Genomic DNA, 19,531 nt, shown 5'->3' on the forward strand with positions numbered 1-19,531 from the left:
AAAGAAGGGGAATAGGAGCAGAAGGAAGGAAGAGTAGAAGGGGGCACAAAAGGGGAGCGAAAGCAGTCGGCTTTGGGGAGGACAGGAAAACGGGGGAAAGGCAGGGAAAGAAGGGGAATGGGAGCAGGAGGAAGGAAGTGTAAAGGGGGAGAAGGAGAGACGGGCGAAGCTGCGGAGCCCGCACAGAACCCACCACCCGCACCGCGCTCCGAGTGAGCAAATGGCGGCTGCAGCGATTCCCGGCACTTAAATAAGCTCGGCCCCACCCCACGCAGGTGCCCCGCGGTCCCGCGCACCTGAGCCAGCGCCGGCCCCGCCCCTGAGGCTCCGGCCCGGCCCCGCCCCTGAGGCTCCGGCCCGCCCGGGATGGAGGCGGGGCCATCGCTCCCGGCCCGCCGGGATGGGCCCGGGGCTGCCGCTTCGGCTCCCGGCGGTGCCGCCTCTGCCCCGGCGGGCGGGTCGGGGTCTCTCTCGGGCCGGAGCACCGGGGCGGCGCCGGGGCCGAGCCGGCGGCGGCGGCGATTTCCCGGGGCTGACCGAGACCGGCCGGGGCGCGGGGACCCCCGTGCCGCCCCAGCACCCTCAAACCCCGCCGCTCCCCGCCGTGCCAGGGAATTTTCTTTTTCCCGGTGCAGGCCGAGACATTTCTGTGAGAAAACTCAGAACTCAGGGGTACGGGGTCTGAGGGGAGAGAAGAGATTCTGGTATAAATCCAAAACGCGTTGTGAAAAACAACATGGAACGGCTCATTTGCTCTCCCAGCCCGATTTCTGTGTGACCGTCTGTGATTCCAGCTGCTCCGCTGGCACTGGCAGCCTGCGGGCTCTAAGGACTTGCCAAGTGCCCAGCACGACAGAAAAGAACGGGAGAACTCCCCGGCTCTGGCAGCGGAGCCTCTCGGCAGTGTCCCGAAAGCCCCGCAGTGCCAGCATCTCTGCATGGAAGCTGAGGGGCTCCAGCGCAGCCCCTCTGCAGCGTTCCTCTGCAGCTGGCACTGCCCAGCGCCCCTGACCAGGGTTTGGGGTCCCTGCACAGCCCCCGGCGCAGCCCCCTGGCTTCTTCCAGTTCCCTTCAGCCAGGATGATTTTCTCGGGGGTAGGAGCACCCAAAGCCAGCGGAACTGGCCTCAGCCACTTTCCGTGGGATCTCTCCTCTTCCTTCCTCACCAAATTCCCACTGTCAAAACCCAGCTTGAGGCACAGATCCCCATCCCCTCAATCTCTCCAAGGAATTGGGCTCGGATTTCCCAATCCAGCAGGGCAGAAATGCTCTTGTCCTTACTGTACATCCTAATTGCAGTAATGGCTCAAGAAATAATTGAAAGAAATTAAAGGAATGAAGAGAAATTAAATAAGAGCTGCCAGCTCCAACTAAGGGATGTTCAAACCCCTTACCAACAATTTGCTTTAATTAACCGACTCAAACAAAGTAATTAACACCACATTGATACAGTATGATTCTTTTTAATCGAGTTATAGATAAATATTGCAGAATGTAAAAACCTTTGTAAATCCAGAAACTCTTTCAAGAGAGAGACAGGGCACAGCTGCAAAGAGTCTTGGGGAGTTCAGGGGAAAAACCCCAAAGTTTTCAGTGTTTAGCATCTCCCACCCTGTCGTCACTGACAGCAAACACGGCTTCAGCCTCAGGAAAACACGGAGAGTCAGGGATTTTACAGATCCTGGTCTCACCTCAGCCTCTCAGCAGGTACAGTCTGCAGGGAGAGGGAAGAAAAAGGGTCAGAATGGACAGCCTACTTCCAGAAAATCATCACCATTCATAAAGCACTAAGCAGAGCTGTAAGAACTTCCCCAAAGGTTCATTTCCCTGCGGACTGAGGGCTCTCAGTTGAAGCACAGGCTGGACCTGCCAGGGACAGACTCCAGGAACCCCAGAAGTAAAAGCCACTGGGCCAATTCCATAAAACATTCCAAAATCAGGCTCCTAGGATGTGACCATCTCCTCTCTCACCTGGAGGTGGAAGCACAAGGAATGATCTTCCCTCCTGTGGGTTTTCTGGGATCTGCAGTGAACCGCAGGGGGAAGAAAACAAAGCCTGAATGTTTCGCACGACTGGAACAGAAAAGTGGGGAAAAGGGAGGCAGGGGCACTGCTGGGGTGATAACTGGGATCCAGCCTCTCCACACCAATGGAAGCAGAGACTGAGTGACAGAGCCTTTGGGACCACTTTGCTGGGATTCATAGGAAAACGGGTGAGCTTTATTTTGGCAGTAAAGCCAAGCTGCTTCTCACCTCATCAGCCGGGTACAGCAGCAGCACCCGCAGGAACCTGGCCAGGTGGCTCTGCCTGGCAGAGGGCTCCCCACTTCCTGGGAATTGTGTGCTACGGGGCTGTGCCACTGGCCATTAAAACAGTTCCCACCTGGCCCTTCACAAAGGCAAGGTGCTTTTTCCATACAGCAAATGGTTTTTGAATTAAGAAGGTAACACTGGTAATACTCAACTGGAGAAGAAAAAAGTGAGAGCTGTAAAATTTTCCTACGCCAGGCAAAAAAGAAAGCCAAATTAAAACCAAAACAAAAACTAACATAACAATGAAAAAAACAAACCATATCAAGCATGCTTCAAGAGAGTTTAAATCTGAATGAAGTAACTTACTTAGAAGCTTGAAAAGCTGCAATGCTGCAAAAATCTAATGCTGCAAAAAAAAAGGTGCCTTCCCATCCAAACCCATCTGGAATTCCACAATTCTGTGAACAGCTCCGGGCAGAAGGACTAGATTTCCATTGTGGTTCGAAATTGCTGCTGCAAGAACACGAAGAGAGATTTCATATACTGTTAAAGTGGCACAACCACATCAAAAATTACGTTTGGAGGTAAAGTGGCAACTCTGCAATTCCAGCTTCTGATACCAAGGACACACGGAGGGCTGAAACCTGGAGGTCCTTACATGACAGGATTTCTAGATTTCTAGAGTTACCCATCCCCAGTTTGCTGCTTAGGGTTAGAAAAGGTGGAATTCTGTTCTTAAGGGGTTACCACGTACCATCAATGTGAGAGACGGGGATGCTGATGTTTGATCAGAGTCCTGGAGCAGCCTGGAGCACGCTGGCTTCCCGAACCAGGTCTGCTGCCTTGTCCGTGTAGGGGTAGGGCTTTGTCCTCAGCCTCAGCAGGATCTATCAGCAAAGGAGGAGAGAAAAGTAGAGTGCACCGGCTCCCAAGTGTGGGGTACCATGTGCTGCTAAGGAAGACCACGTGCTGAAAGTGGTTGGAAGCCGGGTGGGTTTTGGGAGGACAAATTCCATATTACTTCTGCAGGATTCTGTCTACAGTTCCTGCTCTACAAACCAAACACATCAAACGACAACAACAAACAAACAAAAAACCACCACATTAAATCAACAACAACAAAATAATTACTCCTACCTCAATAACCCCATACTGCCCCAAACCATTCCAAGGAGGGCGGCAGGAGGGGCTGGCAAAGGCAGGGCCCCGCCGGGCCCCCCTCGCCGCTGCCATCCTTCTCCAGCGCCGCCGCTGAGCCGCCTTCAGCCCAAAACCCACCCAAAAATACCCCAAAATCGTCCTAAATGCCCCCAAAAAACCCACCCAAAACTACCCAAACCCTCCTAAAAATATCCAAAAAACTCACCATAAAATGCCTCAAAACCAACCCAAAACCGTCCCAAAAATATCCCAAAAAATCCACCCAAAAATACCCTAAAACCCACCAAAGAATACCCCAAAGCCCTCCCGAGAATACCCGAAAACCCTGCCCATAAACACCCTGAAACCCCAAATTAACCACTCTGAACCCCAAAATATCCCTGAGCTCCCCATACCCCAAAATTTCCTTCCCAAACCCCAAATTCCCCCCCGACCCCCAAAATTCACTTCTGGGTCTCGTCCTCGGGGGCCGGCGGCTGCCGGGGCCCCCCCAGGCCCGCGGGCGGCGCCCCCAAACCCGGGGGGAGTTCGGGGTCCGAGTCGGGGTCGTCCTCATGAGCCACCAGCCTGGGGACCCAAAAACCGGGGGGAACCCCGAATCGGGGGGGGACCCAAAATTGGAGGGGGTCCTGGGGGGTTCTGGAAGGTTTTTGGGGCATCCCAGGAGGACTTTTGGGGTCTCAGGGGGTTTTGGGGGTCCCAGGAGGAATTTCAGGGGTCCTAAAGGGAAATTTGGAGGTCACAGGGGGAGTTTTGGGGTCCCAAAGAGAATTTTGGGCGTCCCAGGGAGGGCTTTGGAGTCCTGGGGAGAATTTTGGAGGTTTCAGGGGGTTTTTGGGAGGAATTTTGGGGGTCCTGGGGGGGGGGGTTGGGGTCCTGAAGGGAATTTTGGGGGTCTCAGGGGGTTTTTGAGGGTCCCAGGGGGATTTTTGGGGCTTCTGAAGGGAATTTTTGGGTTCCCGAGGCTGTTTTTGGTGATCCCGGGGCTGTTTTGGGGGGATCCCGCCGGGTATTTTTGGGGGTCCCGGGAGTGTTCTTGGGGTCCCCCCTCACCAGTCCATGGCCGGCTCCACTCCCCGGTTCCCGGTCAGCGCCAGCGCCTTCGCCCTGCGGGACTCCCCGTTATTTTTGGGGGGTCCCAGAGGGTTCTGAGGGGTCCCGGGGGTTTTTTTGGGGGTCCCGGTGGAGTTTTGGGGGTCCCGGGGGCTCCGGGGCCTGTCCGTGTGTCCCGCCCCCGCCATAATCCCATTCCCGGTGCCGGGTCCCCTCCGGCTGCTCCCGCCCGCCCTCCCCCGCTGTCCCCCCGGTGCCGCCGCCCTCAGCGCGCCGGGCCCCGAATCCCACCTCCAGCAGCGCCTCCAGAGCCGCCCGAGCCCGGTCCCACCGCCCGCCGCCATCACGGCGGCGCCGGGCTCGCGACACGTGGGGGACGGCGGCCGGCGAGGGACAGAAAGGCACAAAGCGTTCCGGTACGGACGGCGGCCGGAACGGGACAGAAAGCCTCCCTCGCCGCTGCCATCCTAATCCGGCGCCGCCGCGGAGCCGCCTCCAGCCCTCCCCTCACTCACAGACACCGCCCCGCTCGCCGCTCGCTGCCGCCCCTCGCCCCTCCCGCCGGTTTTGCCGGGCGCTGGCTGGGGGGGCTGCAGTACCGCCCTGTGCCCACAAGGCGGCAGCACTTTTCAAGCGAGTCTGCGCCAAGCCACTCGCAAGAGGGCGGCCGTGGGTGGCGGGGCTGCAGTACCGCCCTGTGCCCACAAAGCGGCAGCACTTTTCAAGCGAGTCCGCGCCAAGCCGCTCCCAAGAGGGCGGCCGGGCTGCAGTACCGCCCTTTGTCCACAAGGCGGCAGCACTTTTCAAGCGAGTCCGTGCCTAGCCGCTCCCAAGAAGGCAGCCGGGCTGCAGTACCGCCCTGTGCCCACAAGGCGGCAGCACTTTTCAAGCGGTGGTTTTGCCGGGCACTGGCTGGGGGGCTGCAGTACCGCTCTCTGCCCACACGGCGGCAGCACCGCGCCGTCCCCGCCGGCACGGCCTCGGCAGCGAACGCCCCAAAGCGTCCGCGCGGGAAAGAACGGAACAAAAAGCCTGCCTGCGACCCGATAGGAACCGAGAGAAAAAAGCTTTCCTCTTAAGCTGCATTTCAATATGCTTTATTTTTCTATTTTTCATATTTATATTCACATTCGGATTTGTAATGGATATTGATGGAAAATTATATTTTCATAATTTCTTACATTTATTCCTATTATATTTTATTTCAGATTTTTATACGTATCTTAATAGGTATCAGTAGAAGTCAGGGGAGGGTGTGTGGCTGGGGGCGGGGCCAGGGGAGGGGGTAAGGACGGGGGGGGTTAGGGGGAGGGGGTCAGCATTGGGGGCGTGGTTAGGGGCGGGGTCAGGGTGTGGGGGAGGGGGTGGAGGGTGGGTCAGGGAAGGGGTTAGGGTAGAGGGAGGATTCAGGGTGGGGGTGTGGCTACCAGACAGACCCCTCCCCTACCCAAAAAGATTGTCAGGCGCAGCAGTAGAAAATTTGATGCTACCAGGGAGTAAAAATTTTTATTTTTACTTTGATGCTCCCAGGGAGTAGAAATTTTTATTTTTAAAGTTGTTTTCTTTTTTTACTTCCTCGGAGCACAGTATTTTCTACTCCTGCTTTTTTATTCTAAGTACAGAAAGGAAAAAAAAGAGAGAAAGAGAAGGAGACAGTGAGAAGAAGAGGAGAGAGTGATAAGGAGAGAGAGAGGGAGAAGAAGAAAAGGAGAGAGCAGGAAGAGGAGAGAGTAAGGAAAAAGAGAGATGAGGAAGACAAGAGAGTGAGAAGAAAAAGAGGAGAGAGGAGGAAGAGGAGTGAGAAGAAAGGGAGAGAGATGAAGAAGAGTGTGAGAAGGACAGGAGAGAGCAAGAAGAAGAGGAAAGCGTGAGAGGAAGAAGAGAGTGTGAGAAGGAAAGGAGAGAGTGACAAGAGGAAGAGAGAGGAGGAAGAGGAGTAAGTGAGAGGAAGAAGAGGAGAGAGGAGGAAGATGAGAGAGAGGAGAGAGTGAGAAGGAGAGAGTGAGATGAAGAGGAGAGAGTGAGAAGTGGAGAGAGTGGGAGGAAGAAGTGAGAAGAAGAAGAAAGGAGGAAGAAGAGAGAGGAGGAAGAGGAGAAAGTGAGAGGAAGAAGAGGAGACGGAGAGGAGGAAGAGGAGAGAGAAGAAGAATAGGAGAGAGGAGGAAGAGCAGCGAGTGCAAAGGAGGAGAGAAGAGGAAGAGGAAAGAGAGAGAAGGAAAGGAGAGAGTGAGATGAAGAGAGTGTGAGAAGAAGAGGACAGAGTGAGAAGAGAGAGTGAGAAGAAGAGGAGAGAGGAGAAAGAGGAGAGAGTGAGAAGAAAAGGAGAGATGAAGAGAGTGTGAGAAGAAGAAGAGAGGAGAGAGTGACAAGAGGAAGAGAGGAGGAAGAGGAGTGAGAGGAAGAAAAGGAGAGAGAGAGGAGGAAGATAAGAGAGAGAAGGAGAGTGAGAAGAAGAGGAGAGAGGAGGAAGAGGAGAGAGGAGGAAGAGGAGAGAGGAGGAAGAGGAGAGAGAAGGAAGAGGAGAGAGGAGGAAGAGGAGAGAGAAGGAAGAGGAGAGAGGAGGAAGAGGAGAGAGGAGAGAGGAGGAAGAGGAGAGAGGAGGAGAAAAGGAGAGAGATGAAGAAGAGAGTGTGAGAAGAGGAGAGAGTGAGAAGAAGAGGAGAGAGTGAGAAGAGAGAGGAGGAAGAAGTGAGAGGAGGAAGAGGAGAAAGTGAGGAGAGGAGGAAGAGACTGAGAAGAAAAGGAGAAAGATGAAGAAGAGAGTGAGAAGAAGAGGAGAGCGTGAGAAGAAGAAAAGAGAGTGAGAACAAGAAGAGGAGAGGAAGAGGAGAAAGTGAGAAAAGGAGAGAGGAGGAAGAGGAGCAAGTGAGAAGGAGAGTGAGATGAAAAGGAGAGTGTGAGAAGAAGAGAGAGTGAGATGAAGAAGAGGAGAGTGAGAGGAGAGAGTAAGATGAAGAGGAGAGAGTAAGATGAAGAGGAGAGAGTCAGAGGAAGAGGAGAGAGTCAGAGGAAGAAGAGAAAGTGAGAAGGAGAGGAAAAGGAGAGAGAGAGGAGGAAAAGGAGAGAGAGAAGAAAAGGAGAGGTGAGAAGTGGAGAGAGTGAGGAAGAAGAGGAGAGAGGAAGAAGAGGAGAAAGTGAGGAGAAAGGAGGAAGAGGACAGAGTGAGAAGAAAAGGAGAGAGTGAGATGAAGAAGAGGAGAGGGTGAGAAGAATAAGAGGAGAGAGTGAGAGGAAGAAGAGGAGAGAGGAGGAAGAGGACAGAGTGAGGAGAAAAGGAGAGAGAGATGAAGAGAGTGTGAGAAGAGGAGAGAGTGTGAGGAGAGAGTGTGAGAAGAGGACAGAGTGAGAAGAAGAGAGAACTAGAAGAGGAGAGAGGAAGAAGAGGAGAGGAGGAAGAGGAGAAAGTGAGGAGAGAGGAGGAAGAGGAGCGAGTGAGAAGGAGAGAGTGAGATGAAGAAAAGGAGAGTGTGAGAAGAAGAGGAGAGTGAAAGGAGAGAGTAAGAAGAAGAGGAGAGTGTCAGAGGAAGAAGAAAGAGGAGGAAGAGGAGAAAGTGAGAAGAGGAGAGGAGGAAGAGGAGTGAGAAGAAAAGGAGAGAGCGAGAAGAAGAGGAGAGAGTGAGAAGAAGAGGAGAGAGGAGGAAGAGGAGTGAGGAGAGAGGAGGAAGAGGAGTGAGGAGAGAGGAGAGAGCGAGGAGAAGACGAGGATAGTGAGAGGAAGAAGAAGAGAGAAGAAGAGAGCAAGAAGAAAGAGTGAGAAGAAGAAAAGGAAGAGAGTAAGAAGAAAACAGAGCAAGAAAAATAAAAGAGAGATAAAAAGAAAAACTAAAAAAGTCAGATTGGAAAGAGAAAGGCAAAAGAAAGGAGGGGTAAGGAGAAAAAGAGTGAAAGACAAACAGAAAAGGAAGCACTTGAAATGAAAGAGAAAAGCAAATAGAGAGACAAGAAAAAGAAGAAATAGAGCTGAAAACCTACAGGAAAACAAATGGAGAGACTGAACACAAGGTAGGGTTCAAGAGAGAAAGAAATAGAGAGTTAGACAAAAAAGTTAAAGTTGGACAGAAAAGGAAAAAGGGTCAGAGACAAAGACAATGATAGCAAGTGTTAGAAAGACAAAGGCTGACAAAGAAAAAAAAAAGAAGAAAACATAGTGAAACCTAGATTGAAAGAGACAGACAAAGAGACATGGGGAAATACATGTAGAGGAATGGAAGAAAATAGGGTGAGAAGGAAATAGGGTTAGAGAAACATAGAGATGTGTTAGAAATGGAAACAAAGGAAAACACAGCCAGAGACAAAGAGTTACACATGGAAGGATAAAGTGAGGAATAGACTAAAGAGGAAAGTAAGAGGCAAAGGGAGAAAAAGGGTGAAAATGATAGGACTCAACCACACCAAAGAAAGACAGGAGATGAATGGTGGGCAGGGCAGAGGGTAAGAGGCATCATTATTAGGGCTGATTAATCTTTATTCCCTTAAACTTCAGCAACACACAGGGAAACAATGCATACAAATGCAAGTACAGAGACAAATACAACAAAGAATACATCATACCTAGGCACACAAGTACAAGTCCAATTTACATACAGCAAAATACATCAAAAGATAGGAACAACTGCAAAGACAGAACAATATAATGTACTACAAGCCAAATACATATTGACACAATATAACCGTGTCTCCATTTCAGAAAAGTCCACAACGCTTTTATTGTTATGACGCACCCGGAACAAAAACGGCGCAAAACGCTCCGCCGACGTGCACGCCCCCTTCGCGTTACGCACAAACTCACATTCACGGCAACTCGCTCCAGAGACTCCCAAAAAATCCTCCTGCCTGATGAAAACCCCCCCGAAAGGCAAAGGCCATACACACAAGGTTGTATCTGCTCCACACACACACACAGCTGCAGACACAAGCACACACAAACTCTCACAGACAGACACAGACAGTCACACTCTCACACATTCTTCTGCTGACACGCTGGCTGCCACCCTTACGTGAAACGCTGCACTGAAGAATATGCTTAAACGCTTCTTCTGACCGCAGGACCTCCATGTCAAATGGTAGATTCCAGGAAATTCTGTAGGGACCCGGGGACCTACGAGACAAGGGGAGGCGGTCAGTGACTGACTATCTGAGAGCTAGGAGCTATACCAACTCTGGGCCCATCAGTGTTGTACCCCAAACCCCGTAGAGAACAGATGAACGGCAAAGCTTTATAACTGCTCTACCTGAGCGTGACTACTTGCCCGGTCAAGGCAGCTCCGATCATAATTGCCACAACAGAGGTGCATACAACATAAGCCAACGTAGGTACATACAGTATAAGCACAAACAACATAAGCCAACGTAGGTACATACAGTGTAAGCACAAACAATATAAGCTAACATAGGTAGGCGCAACATACGCACATACAATAGAAGCCGACACAGGTAGGTGCATCATAAGTGCATACAATGTAAGCCGACAGAGATACAAGATAAGTGAGGACTTGATATAATTCTCCAGAAGACTAATTTTTGAGCCCTATATCCTTTGAGAAGGCAGATGCTACGGAACTACTGTGGTCAGGTGATGAGGGGCTAATAAGCTCCATACGGAAGTCCATGAGAAGGGCTACCAAAACTGAGAATGAAGACGGATGAGAACATGTCGTGTACATCGTCCGGACCCAAAAAGTAAATATGTAAAAATGCCAGAATAATTGATATCCGGGAAGGTACGTGAGCAAAATATGGCCAATACGGCACAAAATGATGTTGCTAAAGCATGGAGATGTAACAAAGGCCTATGACACAGACAACGTGACACGGACACAGACAACGTGACACGGACACAAATGGAAACTGCCTGGCAATTTCACCTTATGGACCCAAGATTCCTAGCCCAAGATGAGCCATGGGCTGATTATGCCAAAGAAAAGAAAGCCCTAGGGCAGTAGCACTTGATGATGACATGCAACTCCTTTCAAGATGTTAGTGCCAAAGCACTTAAGAGGAAGCCTAAGAAGCTCAGTAGGCCTAGAGAAGGAAGAAATGACTACAGGGTGACTGTAGCTATAGCTCCAGACATGAAGGCGAGCTCCTATGGTGAAAAGATCCACGACAACGTCAAGAGTCAAAGAAGGCCGCCGATGCGAACGTCACGAGAACCAGAGAGGGATCGGAACTGCCCTGCCCGGCGAAGACTCTGGGGGGGCTGAGGAGAAACCCTCTCCCTTTGCTCCCGAGGGGCCCGTCCCACTATGGGCCTATTCTCCAAGCTAACATCAAATAGCCTCCTGTGATAGTAAAGGTTTTTCCCCCATCTCCCACCTACTGGCCCCAGCACTTGGCTTTTGCAAGACAACCGGATGGAATCCAATGTCAGTTGGATGTGGACGGCGAGACGTTCTCTGCATCAGCTTCGGTGCTGCCGTTTCCAAACTTCAGCTACGCTCCTCCTCAGGGTACCTAAGACAAAACAGAAAATGCAACTAGTGCCCACGAAAAGAGGAATCCCCGAAACTCCGACACACCGCTGCCCCGGCTCACCTGAAGTCTCAATTTGACTCCACAAGCTGCCTGGAGGATACCTGAAAAACAAAAGGGTACACACTTAGCATGCTGCTGCATAAGGGTCACCTGTGAGTCACTGTGCCAAAATGCCAACTCACCCGCTCGCCTCTGTTCCTTCACACAGCTAGGGCAGCGACAGCACCTGCAAAAAAACAAAGCAAAACAACCCACACTGAGATACTGTGAAAACAACATCCCCCTGACCTGAAAAGCACACCCACCCAGACCTTACGCTTGCACCCACCTGGCCTTGGACATCCAGACATCCGGACCAGAGACATCTTGCAAGATGACTGCCTAAAATAAAACAAAGTAACCAAGAGTGGATGCTTACAATTGCACCAAAACCTGAAACCTGAGCAAGAACAACTCCTTCTGTCCACTGCTCACCTGGCACACAGGGCCTTGACTGCTGCTATCTGCCTGGACCTCCTAAAAATAAAGGCAAAGAACACTGCTGTAACATGGTCACTATTTAGGCTTCCCCTGAAAATGCAAACAATGACTGACCCGATCATGGGAAAACCCTCACCCAGGACTGGGGCTCTCTGCCACTGATCTGAACTGTCTGCATCTGAAAGGAAGTTAGGACTAGTGTCAAATGGCTGCAGGACAACTTAACAGCACCAAACATGTTATGTCAATCTCCTGATACAATCTAGAGCCCAACTACACCCTGCAAATTACAAATTTCAAGTCCCCAGGACTTGTGCTATTACAGGCTATGCAGCAGGGCAGAGCAGCTGTGGGACAAATACGTGCAGACACCCGTGACACAGGACAGGGAGAGAGAGCTTTTGAGGAGAAGAAAGGACCGAGAGACCCAAAGAACACAGAGTGCACCAGAGACAAGTGACAGGACACACACCAGAACTGCTCTGCCCTGAGCACCTCAGCACTGTGATCAAAACAGACACTTTCCCTTTAGCTGGTCTAAGGGGACACTTCTTGCACATCCCTGCCCCCAAAGCTGATTCAAAAGGCCCTCCCAGCACCCCACTTTCACCCCCTCTGTGGGCCTTAGCCCTCCACTTATCTCTCTGGCATCTGGGGATGAGAATCCACGTCGCGTGGCAATGGAGGCTGCTTCGCCTGCGGGGAATGTCCTATGGTCACCGGGCTGTGGTCCCGTGCTCAGCTACAATCGAGAACACCAAACATCACTGCATGATCTTAGCTGCACAGCAGCCACAACCCAGCAATTCTGCTGCTCACCATTATTCTCCTGAGAACGCCGGGCAAATAATCCACTTTGCTGTGTTGTGCCAAAAACACGCCCGGCCCTTAACAGGGAGAGACCCTGTCAGGCACCGCCTCAGAGAAGAACCGAGCTGTACTGGGGGGACACACCCAGCCAACATGTACAAGTTAAACAGAATTTTCTCTCAGAACTGGGACTTTCAGCACCCCCCAGGTGCTACTCGACTGCCACAGACACACAGAGGGCTTCGTGAGGCGCTCTGGGGTTGGCCAGTCCTGCTCCAAGCTCTGCTGATGCCTCTGTGGTTTTAACGCTGTCCTCAAGGAGGTGGTAGAACCTCACAGTATTTGCCCCTGGAGCTTAATTTCTGAAGTTTTCTTTGGGAAACACATCCACTTCCTACTTAACAATGCAGTCCCCTCTCCTGCTCTCGGGAAGAGCTGCCCACAGGCATGGGAACCACCTCTCCTCTCCTCTGCCCTTAAAACACTGTGTTACTGAGGCCAACTACTTCCAGACCAAGACTGTCCATGCAGGGACAGTGTCTCTTCTCTTTAGGGTCAGGGAAAAAGGGCAGAAGCACCCACAGAGATTCACTGCCCCTCTTGAGCACAAAGCACCGTGAATCTGCACCTCCTTCTGCTTGCAGGGAAGATAATAAAATATATTTTATTTAATATTATATTATATTTAATATTAATTATAGTTAATATTATAATAAAGATAATATAAAATATAATAGGGAGCCCTACAAACTGACATCAGGAACCTGGACTGGTGAGTTTTCTTTCCCAGGGAAAATGGCCTGTGATTGTGCCCAGAGCTCCTTGGGTCTTAGGGTGAGGCTGACTGGAAATAATCCGAATATTAAAGGATATATTCAGACCCCAGCTGCCCCCCCCCCCCCCCAAACTTGTGCTTTTCTGACAGTGCCAAGGGAGCCCTTCAAACTGACGCCAGGAACCTGGGCTGCTGAATTTGCTTTCACCAAGTAGATATCCCTCATTTATTCACAGGGCCCTGCAATGCCCCTGGGTTGTCAGGTCCTAAATTTCCTTTTGCCTCCTCAATGTCAAAACAGCGCAGGATTTCTCCCAGTCCAAATCTCCCATCCCCAAGTACTCAGGGTTTTTTATTTCTTACCAAATACCTGTTGCAAACTGACAGTACAAAGCTTGGGGCTTGATATTTTCTGTGCTGGATTTCACCTCAAGAAATCTGCCACCATAAAACCCTAACCACAACCACTTCGCTTTGCTCACAAATCACAACCTTCAGACCAGCATTATGGCACCTTACCCACTGGCCCTCCACTGGCACCTTCCCAAAGCATTCCAGTACATTCCAGTAGTACTCTGCATTTTCAGTGGGCATTCTGTCAGACCCACATCCTGACACTAAAAATGCACCAAGGAATTCTACAATAGCCATTAGGAAGGCATAACAATTCTCTAAAAGTCACCAAAGAAAGCCTTCAAAATTCCCCTAAATATTCCTAATAGCCCTGCAAAAAAAAAACAAACACTCAAGGAAGCCTGCTCAGCCTCCAAACCCCTTCCTGTTGCTCTCTAGCCCACAGATGTCATCCCTACCTTTTAGCAGTGGGTCCTGTTGTCCTCTGAGGGTTCTGGCGTTGTCCTGGTGCGAGGGTCGCTGCCCTGTCCCACTGGGAGGCTTCCGGTGTGGTCTCGCTGTCAGGCTTGCTATGCTGTGCTGCTGTTGTTGGGGCTGAAAAGGGAAAAGGCTGCTTAGGGTGAGGTACGGGTGGCGTGAGGGGTGCCGTACCTGTACCCTAACTTGCCTCCTAAGCTGTACCCTGTAGCCCTGATCTCCACTGGACTGTCCAGCCCTCAAGGCCTCACCCTTTACCCCTGACCCCTCCCTCTGCCCCCCAGCCCTCAGGCTCTGGCTGTCACCCTCGAGCCCCCCCTTGCCCCTCAAGCCCCCTCTCAGCTGCCCCTCAGCTCCTGTGTGCCACCCTTAATCCCTCTCCTCTGCCCCTCAGCCCCCAGCTTCTCTGTGTCACCCTCCAGCTGCCCCTGCCCCCCTCAGCATCTCTCTGTGTCACCTACTGTCCCCTCCCCTGTTCCCCCCTCAGCTCCCAGCCTCCGTCACCCTCAAGCCCCCACAGTGCCCCTCAAGCTGCCCCTCAGCCTCTATGCCATGAAAAGACCCTAAAACCCCATAAAAATGCCCTAAAAAAACCCCACATCTTCAAAATGCCTTAAAACCCCCACAAAAACATAAAAATAGCCTCAGAACGCCCTTAAAATACAATAAAAATACCCTACTTTAAGACCCCCCTAAAAGCCCCCAAAGAAGCTTTTAAAAAAAAAAATCCCTACATATTCCTAAGAGCTCTTAGAACAGCTCCATAATCCTTAAAACACATCGATAAGACCCTCAAAGCCACCGCAGCGAGGGAGGCTGGAAGATGCGGAGCCGCGCTCCCGGCCCCGGGCGCAGCGCGGCTCCGGCAGGAAAGCGGCTCCTCCGGCAGGCAGAGGCGGCGCCGCGCCGGCAGACCCCCGCCCGCTGCCCCCGGCCCGGCGGGGCCGGCACCGGGCCCGGGGGGCCCCGGCGGCGCCCGAGCCCCGCGCCCGGAGCGGACGGAGCGGCGGCGCCGGCCGGCACCGGCCCCGGCCACCCTCGGCCCGCGGAGCCGCCTCCAGCCCTCCCCTCACTCACAGACACCGCCCCGCTCGCCGCTCGCTCCCGCCCCTCGCCCCTCCCGCCGCTTCGGCCGGGCTCCGGCTGGGGGGCTGCAGTACCGCCCTGTGCCCACAAGGCGGCAGCACTTGTCCAGAGGGTCCGCGACACGATGGCGGCCCGTGGGGACCTTGACGGAGAGAGGCGTTTTTCGCCCATGCCTGTCGGCTCCCGCCAAAAACCCGCACGCTCGCGGTGCTGCTGACCCCACAGCCCGTGTGCACGGCACCCGAACCGCCGCGGAAAATCCCGTCGGGGGGCGCCGGCCGTGCGGGTAATTCAGGCAGTGTAAAAAACAGACACGGGTCCTCGAATTTCAACGTCCTCGTTTTCGCGCCCTCTCGAGAAGGTCAAGCGAGGCCGCGCCACGCCACTCCCAAGATGGCGGCCGCGGGCTGCAGTACCGCTCTCTGCCCACACGGCGGCAGCACCGCGCCGTCCCCGCCGGCACGGCCTCGGCAGCGAACGCCCCAAAGCGTCCGCGCGGGAAAGAACGGAACAAAAAGCCTGCCTGCGACCCGATAGGAACCGAAAGAAAAAAGCTTTCCTCTTAAACTGCATTGCAACAGGGTTTGTTTTTATATTTTTCAGATTTATACTCACAGTCGGATTTGTAATGGATACTGATGGAAAACTGTATTTTTATAATTTCTTACATTTATTCCTATTCTATTTTTTTATACATATCTTATTAGATTGCTTACATATTTCTATAGTTAGATTTAGATTTCTAAAAGGTTTATATTGCTTAAAATAAAACCCTGCCTCTATCCAAGTAAAAATCTTTTAAAAAACCCCCTTTATTTAAACTCCATTTAAATGTATCTCTATTTTTCGCATTTATATTCAAATGTATATTTTAAATGTAGATTGATGTATGATGCTATTTATAGTCTATCTCTTCCTAATACTAATTTTAATTTCTATTTTATATTTTTATATATACACCTGTATACATTGATTATATATTTCCATATTTAGAATGATATCAAACTAAAATGTATATTCATCTCTTTTCCATTAAAACCCTGCCTCCAACCAAATAAAAACAAAAAAAGCCCTTTCTTTAAACGATTTTCGAATATTTTTTTTTCATCATTATAGTCACATTTGAACTTCTACTTTATATAGATGTATTTATAAATATATTTTATATATATATATATAATAAGTTAGCGAGATAGATAAATTATTTTTTAAATTCTATTTCGTACACACTGCTAATATTTATATTTACTTACCTTTGAATTTTCATATAGATCTTAACGTATTTAGGATATATTTCTATACAAAGACTTCTAATTTTATTTCTATTCATAATTTTAATAATAAAACCCCTACCTAATACCAAATAGAAAATAAAAATCCCCGTTATTCTAAATTATATTTAAATATTTCTATACTTCTATTTTTGATTTTTACAAGTACTTATCTATTCTATCACAACATATTGAGGTACTATATTTCAATATATAGTATTTATGACATGAAATGCGTTGTAATAAGACACATACAGTAAAATATGCATTAGGTACTGTATTGATTCCTATTGTTTTGTAATATTCATATATCCACATGTATTAATTAAACATTTCTATATGGACATTTATGTTTATAATCGATATTTATATGCATATAAACATATAAAATACTCCATATCAAACAAGGTTATACCTAATAGTAATGGACAGCATTATTTATGTTACATGTTTCATTTATATGTTTTCCATTTACATTTAAAATTGAAGTTTTATATTCCCATTATCATGTTTATGCATGTGTTCGATTTCATTAGAATTATAGTTAAAACTTTGCAGTTATAATCTAATTCCTAAAAATAAAATGCCAAAACAAACAGCATCAAATTCCCACCAATACCGTCCAAAAAATTCAGAAAGGCTCCACCAGCCAACCAACTACCAGCAAAAAAACCCGCACTACACTCCTTTCATTAGCAGCTCTTATCACGTCACAAAAACGAAACAAACATTTAAAAAAACCCTATAGAAACCCACACAGCAAATCACAAAAACCACTATAAAGGAAAAAAAAAAAAAAAAAGCCAACTAACTTACCATACTTCAAACCATACAAGAGACTCCCAACGATCCTAAAAAAAATAGTAACCAAAATTCTACCACTACACTAACTCATAAAGAGAACCCAATGCTCTATAAAATTAACTAAAAAAAACCCACCAAATAATTACAGATATAAAAATAAGGGAACCACGAAGAAACAAAAAATTCACCCCCCAGATAAAATAAACACCTAAAGAGATCCACCATGGAAATGCCCATGTTCACAAAAATAAAACCAATAAAAAACAACAACCAAACACATCAAACGACAAAAAAATACATATTAACAACAACAAAATAAGTTCCTAACTCAAGAAACAAAAATTGCCTCAAAACAAAAAAAACACCTAGAAATAAACACGTCGCCAAAAGAGAAATGTAACCACAAACAATATCTCCCAAGTTCTCTGCAACAATGAAACATACACGGCAACCAAATAAGCCAAATGAATGAAACCCCTATAATATAATAAATAAGAATGCATTCATCAATATTAAAGAAAACCTCACCGATTAACTCCAGGGCACTCCCTCAAGCCCACCAAAAAAAACCACTACGCACTCGCGCTAATAAAAGCCTCCACAACCGAATTGAAAAACGACCCTCTACTCCATGCTACGACCCATAAAAACCAGTGTAAACCTTTAGAAACGCATCCTTAAAAAACATAAGAACCGATCAAAAAGAAATCCAACAACAACACTCAACCCAAAAAAAAACCTTGTCACGAGCACCCGAAGCAAGAACCGTAACAACCAAGAAGTGCCCGGGGCCCTTCTCCTACAGCGACGCCGATCAAAAGCCACCGATCCCAGGAGCTCCTCAGGAGCGCCTCAAAAGCAGCGCAGCGAGGGAGGCTGGAAGATGCGGAGCCGCGCTCCCGGCCCCGGGCGCAGCGCGGCTCCGGCAGGAAAGCGGCTCCTCCGGCAGGCAGAGGCGGCGCCGCGCCGGCAGACCCCCGCCCGCTGCCCCCGGCCCGGCGGGGCCGGCACCGGGCCCGGGGGGCCCCGGCGGCGCCCGAGCCCCGCGCCCGGAGCGGACGGAGCGGCGGCACCGGCCGGCACCGGCGCGGCGCCCGCGCCGCCTCCCCCGCCCGCCGGCCCGGCCAAAGCTCCGCTCGGCTCCGCACGGCTCGCACCGGCGCGGCTCCGGCGGGCCCGCGGCAGCCCAGCCGCGCCCAGCTCCCCTTCCGCCCCGGCCAGCCCCGGCACTGCCGGCAGGGCTCCGCGCCGGACCCTTCGCTGCCGGGCCGGGGGCAGAAGAAGCGCCCCGAATGCAGCGGCACAGCCCGATCCCCGCCCTGCCAGCGCTGCCACGGCTGCAGCTCCCTTCCTCTGAAGCCCCGACACTGACGCCACGCTCCGGCGCTCACCTCACCCCAACGAGGGCACAGAAACGTGCGCTCCCCTTCAACTGCGTCCCCTAGAAGAGAAGAAAAGAAGCGGCTTGCCTCAAATGATGGCAAAAGGGGGCTTCTTACCTCAATCCAAACCCCTTAAAAGGCGGGACCACAGGACTGCCCCCTCCAATTCAACCTCAGGATGACGAAATTTCAAGGGAAAGGAGAAAAGTCCCGGCTAAAAAAGCGCACCAGCTCACCTGCTCGGCTGCTGCTTCTCGGCACAAAGGTTTGTCCCTCGGCTCCTCCTTTGAGCAATGCTCCACGTATCCAGGTGATCCCCTGGACCCTGTCCGAAGCACCCACCGTCCTTCCAGGAGATAGCCCCTGGAGTCCCCCATAAACTCCTCTTCTCCAGCAGCTTCATGCAAAACCGATGGGAGGAAAACCCCCTAAATCAGCCGCCGGAGGAGCCGCCCCCTCCTCATCATCCTCTCAGCTCACACCTGTGGCTGCTCTGAGCCCTCATCATCCTAATAACTCACACCTGGGGCTGCTCTGAGCCCTCCTCATCATCCTCACAGCTCACACCTGCCACTGTTTCCACTCTCCAACAGCGTCTCTCCGTCTCCAGCACACAGCCCACTTCTCACAGATACAGATTCAACAGAAATCTGCTACGGCTGTCGGCTTTTCTTAATCCACCTGGTTACACAATTAAAACACATACATGCTCTGATGGTGATTGAAAGAAAGCTTTCCCCTGGAGAAAACAGTCCTTTTGCTGGCACACTTTGCTACACCTTCGGAAAAAGCAGAATCGGCACCGACTCCTAAGACCCCTGCCGAGGAACCCAGCCCTGCTTGGGACACCCAAAGCAGCAGACCTCGAAAAAGGAGGGGAAAAGTCAAGCTTGGAGTGGAAAAAGAGGACAGAAGTACAGCAGCCTTTAAAAATGCCTGCACGGAGCAATAGTGGGAACCAGACATATTTATTCTTTCCTTGCTTTCTGTGATGACATAAATAGGAAGTAAAAACACGTTAAACAAAAGGCAGAGCTAGGATTTTACAGGTCTTTATTTTGGCAGGCTGCATGACAAACGCCTCTTCCGGGACTGCGACACGTTTGGGGGAATGGCAGAGAACGGAGGCAAAAGGTGCCGGGAGCCCTTTC

General features: G+C 50.6%; 1 protein-coding gene and 2 long non-coding RNA genes across 8 annotated transcripts; all 3 read right to left on the reverse strand.

The window, feature by feature from the left end:
- Positions 1 to 1,447: 1,447 nt before the first annotated feature.
- LOC144246732 (uncharacterized) lies at positions 1,448 to 2,743 on the reverse strand. 2 transcript variants are annotated; one of them, XR_013340400.1, is made up of 3 exons: positions 2,620 to 2,743; positions 1,972 to 2,023; positions 1,448 to 1,714 (listed from the first exon to the last, which is right to left on the reverse strand). It is a non-coding gene; the product is annotated as an uncharacterized LOC144246732 (long non-coding RNA). The 2 variants fall into 2 exon arrangements; XR_013340399.1 differs by lacking the exon at positions 2,620 to 2,743 and having other exon boundaries at positions 1,972 to 2,209.
- A 114-nt stretch (positions 2,744 to 2,857) lies between these two features.
- Positions 2,858 to 4,828, reverse strand: LOC144246748 (UBX domain-containing protein 1-like). Of its 2 annotated transcripts, XM_077785295.1 has the most exons (4): positions 4,759 to 4,822; positions 4,468 to 4,521; positions 3,862 to 3,981; positions 2,858 to 3,140 (listed from the first exon to the last, which is right to left on the reverse strand). In XM_077785295.1, exons 1-4 carry the CDS (start codon positions 4,809 to 4,811, stop codon positions 3,131 to 3,133), a joined length of 237 nt encoding a protein of 78 aa, XP_077641421.1. In that variant the 5' UTR covers positions 4,812 to 4,822; the 3' UTR covers positions 2,858 to 3,130. The 2 variants fall into 2 exon arrangements, 1 of the variants encoding a protein (XP_077641421.1); XR_013340422.1 differs by lacking the exon at positions 3,862 to 3,981 and having other exon boundaries at positions 4,759 to 4,828.
- Positions 4,829 to 8,911: 4,083 nt separating this feature from the next.
- LOC144246747 (uncharacterized) lies at positions 8,912 to 14,653 on the reverse strand. 4 transcript variants are annotated; one of them, XR_013340421.1, is made up of 10 exons: positions 14,572 to 14,653; positions 13,819 to 13,954; positions 12,060 to 12,163; positions 11,558 to 11,597; positions 11,416 to 11,457; positions 11,270 to 11,322; positions 11,124 to 11,167; positions 11,002 to 11,042; positions 10,783 to 10,920; positions 8,912 to 9,565 (listed from the first exon to the last, which is right to left on the reverse strand). It is a non-coding gene; the product is annotated as an uncharacterized LOC144246747 (long non-coding RNA). The 4 variants fall into 4 exon arrangements; XR_013340420.1 differs by lacking the exons at positions 12,060 to 12,163; positions 13,819 to 13,954; positions 14,572 to 14,653 and having other exon boundaries at positions 10,818 to 10,920; positions 11,558 to 12,045; XR_013340419.1 differs by lacking the exons at positions 12,060 to 12,163; positions 13,819 to 13,954; positions 14,572 to 14,653 and having other exon boundaries at positions 10,787 to 10,920; positions 11,558 to 12,045.
- Positions 14,654 to 19,531: the final 4,878 nt, after the last annotated feature.

Source organism: Lonchura striata, chromosome 9, assembly GCF_046129695.1.
Source record: "Lonchura striata isolate bLonStr1 chromosome 9, bLonStr1.mat, whole genome shotgun sequence".
In the NCBI taxonomy this organism is placed as follows: domain Eukaryota; kingdom Metazoa; phylum Chordata; class Aves; order Passeriformes; family Estrildidae; genus Lonchura; species Lonchura striata.

What these genes read in the sequence shown, in the direction of transcription:
- LOC144246748 (XM_077785295.1), bottom strand. Translation starts at nt 4,811, where the DNA reads ATGGCGGCGGGCGGTGGGACCGGGCTCGGGCGGCTCTGGAGGCGCTGC. An exon ending in CTCTGGAGGCGCTGCTGGAG is followed by an intron (nt 4,522 to 4,758) that starts GTGGGATTCGGG and finishes GGAGTCCCGCAG; the next exon opens with GGCGAAGGCGCTGGCGCTGA. An exon ending in GTGGAGCCGGCCATGGACTG is followed by an intron (nt 3,982 to 4,467) that starts GTGAGGGGGGAC and finishes TTGGGTCCCCAG; the next exon opens with GCTGGTGGCTCATGAGGACG.